Source organism: Aulonocara sp. 'chitande type north' Nkhata Bay, linkage group LG15 (genome assembly GCF_057382095.1).
Source record: "Aulonocara sp. 'chitande type north' Nkhata Bay isolate Kocher_YH1m ecotype deep benthic linkage group LG15, A_spYH_male_GT1.1, whole genome shotgun sequence".
Classification (NCBI taxonomy): Eukaryota; Metazoa; Chordata; class Actinopteri; order Cichliformes; family Cichlidae; genus Aulonocara; species Aulonocara sp. 'chitande type north' Nkhata Bay.
Window position 1 is genome coordinate 27046694 of NC_141358.1, and position 7822 is coordinate 27054515.

Consider the following 7822-nt stretch of genomic DNA (forward strand, 5'->3'; position numbering starts at 1 on the left):
TGAGTAAAAGTTCACCGGGCAATATTGTATAACCCTTTCAGACCTCAGCCGGGCTGTCTGGACATTTCTTTTCTATAATAGCTTTAAAAAGGGTAAAAATGTTGAACAATCAAAACGATTCTTTGACGTGAATCAATTTGATTCTCACGGGACTCAATTAAGATTCAACTTTTCAAATGTTTTTAACATAACACTAATTGTAAACATTTGTCTTGCAGGTGACTGAGCAATGGAGAAGCTGGATGATGTAACAGTATCTGTCCTTAAACGTTATATTTGATAATATATTTGTGTGTGTGTGTGTGTGTGTGTGTGTATATATATATATATATATATATATTAAAAAAACAGTTATGTTTGTGCAGTTATGTGCTTGCACAGTTTAACTGGTGTTTGTCTTTTTGTTAGCTGCAAGCATTGACGAGCGCATGCTTTTAACATTGACCCGTGATGATCTGAGGGACCTTTTTTCTGGGCCTGAGCACTTTCTCAGAAGAAAACATGTGTGGTCAATAATTCATCCTGAGGTATTATGTAAAAAATATTTAGTTCAACTAATCTCCAGAAAGTATGCTTTTATTTTAGCAGTACTTGACATTTTTATTTTCTCACCCTAAACCAGGAAGACCATCCGCTACCACAGAAACCTGAAACAACTTCTTCACCCAGGGTAGTTGCAACAGGCCCTCCAACTGCTGATGCTAATGTAAGCCAGCTGAAAACCTTGCAGCTCCCCAGTCCTCCGGAATATGTTCTGTACACCGACAGTGAGTTGGAGCAATGCCGAAAGAGTTACCTGGAGTTGGCCTGCTCCGGCAGGGAACAGGCATGCGTCATGTCAAAAGAACTGAGATGCAGATTGGTGAGAAATACAATCAGAAGTATGGTGTCCCTTTTGAGAGCAAGCCAAGGCCAAATGGAGCGATACCCCTCTAAGACCGAAATCACTGCAATGGCTAAAAAAGTTGTGGAATATTATCCTATGCTGCAGGATAATGATGCAAGCGTAAAACACGTAAGTTCTTGTATTTGTGTCTCATATATAAATCATTTTGTTTTGTTCAGGGGGCATGATATATATGTATTTTCACCAGGAGAGCATTAATGCCAAGTTACAAAAAAGGCTGCAAAATATGAAAACCCCAGTAAAAAGGCAAGGACCAACAGGGACGGGAGAGGGGACGGCCCAAGAGAAGGCTCACTGACCTCTACCCAAGGGATGAAGAAGCTGATGATGAAGATGCTGATCGCAGTTCTTCCAGTGGTGCATCTACTCTGTTATCACCTGTCAGAAATTCTGACAATGCCTCCACTTCATGTGAGTACTAGTAATTTTGTAAAATGGTTATCAACACACAGCCAGTAGTAGCTTCCAAAAAATGATGGCGGCGCGTGCACACGCAGCGGCTTCTCTCTCTCCCAAACAAACTACTTTTTCGTGTTTTTCGTCCTGTAAGTTGCAGTGTTTTTGTAAGACTTTGTCGCGTCTATCTGTGTGCAAGCGAGGATATGCCCGAACACTTCTTCTCGACATCGGCAGAAACAAACTTTTTAAGTTAAACTCTGTGGACACCGAGAAGCTGAAAGATCTGGGTCTGCTCCGAAGGCCTACTAAATCACCGACCCCCACTCCCGCACTTCGCCCACAATGGATGCGCCTCAAGCGGTGTGAGAGGAAGCAGAAGAGGGGTAAGCGCGGTGGCATCCGAGCTAGGCTAGCGGCTAGCCCACACAAACCCGCCATCCCCTCTATCGTTCTGGCCAACGTACGCTCGCTAGAAAATAAACTGGACGACATCCGACTGCTACGTTCATCTCAAAGGAATGTAAAGGACTGCTGTGCTTTTGTGTTCACGGAAACATGGCTCAGCGACAGTGTCCCGGACCGCGCCATTCAGCTCGACCAGCTAACATGCTACCGTGCTGACAGAGTCATCGTCGCGGGAGGTAAGACCCGCGGGGGAGGACTTTGTGTTTACATCAATGATGCCTGGTGTCGCGATGCTGTTGCGGTCTGCAAACACTGCTCACCAGTGCTGGAGTTAATGGTCATTAAGTGCCGGCCATTCTATCTACCGAGGGAATATACAGCCATACTACTGTGCGCTGTGTACCTCCCTCCCTCCTCCAATGTCAACAACAGGAATGAGGCACTGAATGAACTGTACCAGCACATCAGTGAGCAGCAGACAGCCCATCCTGATGCTTTTCTCATCCTGGCTGGGGATTTCAATCATGCAGACTTAAAGTGCGTGTTTCCAAAAATACAACAACACATTGACTTTCCAACAAGGGGAAATAACACACTGGACTTTGTTTACACCACCCAGAGAGGAGCTTACAAAGCTTTTCCCCTCCCCCACCTCGGCGCCTCAGACCATATCACTGTCATGCTAATGCCTGCCTACAGACCGCTCGTTAAAGTCACCAAACCGGTTCGTAAGCAGATAAAAGTGTGGCCAGAAGGGTCTTCAGAGGCTTTACAGGACTGCTTCAACACCACAGACTGGAACATGTTTAAGCAGGCTGCCACCTATAACAACACCACTGACCTCCAGGAGTACGCAGAGACTGTTACTGCCTACATCAACAAGTGTATTGAGGATGTAACAGTCACGAAAACCATAACTGTCCGGGCCAATCAAAAACCATGGATGACAGGAGAGGTCTACAGGCTGCTGAAAGCTCGGAATGTTGCCTTCAGAGATGGAGACGAGGCAAGCCTGAGGACAGCTAGGGCCAACCTTTCCCGTGGCATCAGAGAGGCTAAGAGACAGTACTCCAGGAAAATATCTCATCACTTCAAAGACAGCAGAGACTCACGGAGCCTGTGGCGGGGCATTCAGACCATCACAGATTACAAGCCCCCACCACAGACCTGTGATAGCACTATCCCCCTGCTGAACAAGCTGAACACTTTCTTTGCTCGCTTTGAAGTCCAAAACAGCACCAATGCACAGAAGACCCCACCCCCTCCTGGTGACCAGGTGATGACTCTGTCCCCGGACAGCGTGAGGAGATCCCTCAGCAGGATCAATGCACGTAAAGCTCCGGGTCCTGACAACATTCCTGGTCGTGTACTGAGAGACTGTGCAGTGGAACTCACTGATGTCTTCACAGACATCTTCAACATATCACTCATCCAGGCTGTCGTCCCCACATGTTTTAAAGCCACCACAATCATTCCGGTTCCAAAAAAGTCATCTCCCTCCTGCTTTAATGACTACCGTCCTGTTGCACTTACTCCCATCCTGATGAAGTGCTTCGAACGACTAGTCATGCAACACATCAAGACTGTCCTGCCCCCCTCCCTGGATCCCTTCCAGTTTGCGTATCGGCCCAACCGCTCAACCGATGATGCCATCTCCACTGCACTCCACTCAGCACTCACACACCTGGACAAAAAAGACTCATATGTTCGAATGCTGTTCATAGATTTCAGTTCAGCATTCAACACTATAATCCCCCAACAGCTCACTCAAAAACTGGTCCAGCTGGGGCTCAACACCTCACTGTGCAACTGGCTGTTGGATTTCCTCACCGGAAGACCTCAAACAGTACGGGTCGGCAGTAACACATCCAGCACCATCATTTTAAACACGGGGGCCCCGCAGGGATGTGTGCTGAGCCCCCTCCTCTTCACTCTGCTGACCCATGACTGCACTCCATCATACAGCTCCAACCTCTTCATCAAGTTTGCGGACGACACAACGGTGGTGGGTCTCATTAGCAACAGGGATGAGACCGACTACAGAAGCGAGGTGAGACGCCTGGCCACGTGGTGTGCTGACAACAATCTCTCTCTGAATGTGGAGAAGACAAAGGAGATTGTTGTGAACTTCAGGAGAATGCACACCCAACATGCTCCTCTGACCATTGACGGAGCGTCTGTGGAGAGAGTGAGCAGCACCAAGTTCTTGGGTGTGCACATCACAGAGGATCTCTCCTGGACGTACAACACCACAGCACTGGCCAAGAAATCACAGCAGCTGCTCTTCTTTCTCCGCAAACTAAGAAGAGCAGGAGCACCAGCCCCCATCATGCACACTTTCTACAGAGGCACCATCGAGAGCATCCTGTCGAGCTGCATCACTGTGTGGTTTGGAGCCTGCAATGCGTCCTGTCATAGAACCCTCCAACGCATAGTGAGAGCTGCAGAGAGGATCATTGGTGTCTCTCTCCTCTCCCTCCAGGACATTTACAGCACCCGTCTCACTAAAAAAGCCCTTTGCATAGCGGCTGATCCCACGCACCCAATGCAAAGCTTCTTCAAGCTGCTGCCGTCGGGGAGGAGACTGCGGAGTCTCCAGGCCAGGACCAGCAGGCTGAAGGACAGCTTCATCCATCAGGCTGTCAGGAAGCTTAACTCCCTCCCGATTCTGCCCCCTCTCCCCTCTCTCCTCCACGGTCTCACTGAACTCTGTCACACACACTCACACACACACACTCTGTGACTCACTCACTGGCCTGCACCAGTTACCAGTCACTTTGTGGAGCATCGGACTGCCATTACCTCATAAGACTTTGTGTTACACTATCTCATACCGTACATTACCAAATCTCCATTTGCACTATTTGCCTATTTGCACTACTCTGCCTGGTTTGCACTCAATGTCATTTACCCTTATATTGTATATTGTATAGCTTTCTTGTTATATGTAAAATTGTATTATATTATTTAATTGTTTTTTACTTTAAAATATTTCACTTGCATTTTTAATCACTCTTATATTTAAATGTTCATTTTCTATTTTATCTAGGGATTGAGAGTAACGAAGTTTCTATTCTCTGTATGTCCTGTACATGTGGCAGAATTGACAATAAAGTTGACTTTGACTTGACTTTGACTTTGACTAATGTTTTGTGGAAGTCTACTTCAGTAACAATGAAAAACCAAAATGCTCTTGTACTTCTCTCTATCTTAGCTGACAAGGATAGTCGGCAAATACAAGCAAGACATTACAAAACATTACAAGAAATGTGTAAGAAGGCAAAACCAAACCAAGAATATGTGTCCCAGCTATTAGACCTCGAGTTTGAAGCCAGAAGATCCTTCATTGACTCAGACACCATGAAAGAGGAGAACAGAGCTTGCCTCATCTTGGATGCATATCCATGCTTTAAAGAATTGCATCATGTAAGTTTTTGGAAGAGTTAATAAATAATCACTTTAATTTCAAATATATTTGGTGTGGTAGTAAAGTTATTTTGATTTTATTTGTCTACTTATTTTTTTAAACCTATTGTAGGCATTGGGTGAGCTTCGCAGAATTTTGGATCCCCACAACAACAAGTTCATCAGTCAAGTAAAACTGAGATGGGAAGAATTCTGCTCCAGGGTAGAGTTCTACGGTGTGTCAAAGAAGGCAATGAATCCACCAATGACCATGGACAAAAGTAAGTTTTACCATTTGAATACAAAGTTCTCATCCTTTAAAATTTATGTTTATGAAGGTTTGTTTCTGCTTTGTCCAGCTGAAGCCCACCTTGCACTGATGAAGGCTCTTCCAACCCTCTTTCCCACACCTGCCCATCCACCAAAAAAGATGGGGAATGCTTCTGAAGCATTTCTACATGTCCTGAAGGTAAGTTTTATAAAATTTGCTTATAAAGATCTACAGAAAATTTGGCAAACAAAATATTTCGGTCAAACATGACTCAAAAATGCTTTTTCAGTTTCAGCCGAAAGACTTAAATCTATAATTTATTGTTTTCATTAATTTATAACGTATTTAATGTACACGAGTGTGGTCACATAAGAAGTCGCTTGATAAACCATAAGTCAAAACTACTATAAAATGTGTGTAACCAACAAAGAACAAGATAATGACATCTCCAACGTTATGACCAATTCCCAGCAAAAAAACATACAATTAACATAAGATGTTGACTGTCATGTCTTTTGTGTCTTGCAGCCTACAGAAGATCCAGATGCTGTCCTCCAGAAACGAAGCTTGTCATGTCCAGTAGTGATGTTCGATGGCTGCAAGTGTGTCATTGCTGTTGGTAATTTACCAGTTACAACATTTGACAAAGAAAAAATTGGTGAGGCTATGATATATGTGATGGCATACTTTTATGCACTCCATCTGACTTACCCCAAATGCGTGGCAACCCTGCTGTCTGTCATTCAGACAGAAGTTCTCCAGGATGCCATTCATGAGCATGACACTACATCATCTTACAGAAAAGCCCTGGCAGAATGGCATGCATTTATTGGAAAGTAGTGTGTAAATTTCAGATAAGATTAGGAGAGGGCACTTCTGTTTTGTTTTTGTTTGTTTTTTCAATCTGGGTCTTATTTCTAAAATGGAAAATGTTCATTTACTCACCCAGACAAGTTTTGTGGTATTTGGTGTCATTCGGAAGAAATTTGAATCTTTGTGGTCTTCCTATGTCACTCGTCAATTTTAATGGGGCAATGGCGAAACCTCTAAGGCTGTTGAAATGTTGAAACCACTTAAACAAACTCATAATGTTGGACCTGTACTGTTCAATTGTATCTTTATTATCTGCAGGTTATTGTTAAAGTGGACAAATAAAGATGGACACTTTTACTCTGTTTCAGTTTTGTTTTGTCCTTAATCAGCAATATAATCTTAAAGTAGTGTTTAGCTAAATTTAAAAAGAAGAAATTTCTTAAAAATGATTTAATGTACTAGTTTTTAGATTATTTGCCTTGATTTGTTTGTTAGAATAAGTGTTTTATGCCTATTTTCAGATTTAATTTCTTCAACATTTTACTTAGAACAAGTGGTTAAAGCTTATTTTAGGTTTCAAGCCATGATTGGTTGCCTGGAATAAGTGTAAAAGACTTATTTTTAGCTTTATTATCTTTATTTGTGGCCTACAATCAGTGGTTAAAGCTTATTTTAAGTTTCAATTGTTCTAATTTGTTGCCTGTAATAAGTGTAAAAGACTTATTTTTAGCTTTATTATCTTATTTGTGGCCTACAATAAGTGGTTAAAGCTTATTTTAAGTTTCAATGTTCTGATTTGTTCCCTGGAATGAGTGTAAAATACTTATTTTTTAGCTTTATTTAAATCTAGATATTGTTCTTATTTCAAGAAATCTTATTAAGAAAAAAACACTTACCCCATGGGCAGATAATTTCACTTGTTTTATTTATTTATTTTTTCATCATTGTTTTTATTGCAGATTTTCCTTTAACACGACAGTGTCTCGACAGTAGACACAGAACAACAAAACAGTACAAACACAAAACGTACACAACAGCTCTTAAATAAGGCAGAATACAAGATACAAAATACAAAATATAACATACAAGAGGTGGTGAGTCAGTCTTACAGCGCCCGGGTGGTGATCACGTGTGTAGTAGTCCTTTGAATAAGATAGCGGAAAGGTCCGGTCCAATATAGTCCAAAAAGGGGTGCCACATCCCATAGAACTGACCCACACTGTGGTGTATAACGTGTGTGAGGTATTCCAGAGGAATCAGTTCAAAAACTATTTTGCGCCAGCCACAGACAGTGGGAGTCCTATCGTTGATCCATTGTAAGAGGATATTTTTCCTGGCTGCAAATGTTAGAGTGTTATACAATCTTTTGTTGGCCGCCGCTTTTAGGCGGTCACTTGGAAGACCTAGAATCAGGGACAAAGGGTCCATCTCTATATCAACGTGGAAGATTTTCCCCAGTTCACCTGTAATGTCAGCCCAGTATTCTTGAAGCTTATAACAGGACCAAAAACAGTGAGTTAAAGTCCCTACATCAGTTTTGCACTTAAGACACACAGGGGAAAGAGAGCGGCTGAAGAGGTGTCTGCGGTGAGGGGATACGTGTAATCTGTGTAAAATCTTAA

The 7822-nt window shown here is 42.9% G+C and overlaps 1 protein-coding gene and 1 pseudogene across 2 annotated transcripts; both read left to right on the top strand.

Moving 5' to 3' along the window:
* Positions 1–331: 331 nt before the first annotated feature.
* LOC147313252 (uncharacterized) lies at positions 332–1332 on the top strand (annotated as a pseudogene). The gene is made up of 3 exons (XR_015125179.1): positions 332–527; positions 623–1015; positions 1095–1332. The product of XR_015125179.1 is annotated as an uncharacterized LOC147313252 (transcript).
* Positions 1333–4885: 3553 nt separating this feature from the next.
* On the top strand, positions 4886–6557 carry LOC147313253 (uncharacterized). Its single transcript, XM_086265289.1, has 4 exons — positions 4886–5137; positions 5250–5397; positions 5476–5585; positions 5916–6557. The coding sequence occupies exons 1-4, from the start codon at positions 4886–4888 to the stop codon at positions 6225–6227; spliced, it is 822 nt and encodes a 273-aa protein (XP_086121415.1). The 3' UTR covers positions 6228–6557.
* The last annotated feature ends 1265 nt before the right edge of the window (positions 6558–7822 follow it).

Coding starts and splice junctions, on each gene's coding strand:
- LOC147313253 (XM_086265289.1), top strand. CDS start 4,886: ATGAAAAACCAAAATGCTCTTGTACTTCTCTCTATCTTAGCTGACAAG. Junction 5,398..5,475: donor ACCAATGACCATGGACAAAA/GTAAGTTTTACC, acceptor TGCTTTGTCCAG/CTGAAGCCCACCTTGCACTG. Junction 5,586..5,915: donor CATTTCTACATGTCCTGAAG/GTAAGTTTTATA, acceptor TGTGTCTTGCAG/CCTACAGAAGATCCAGATGC.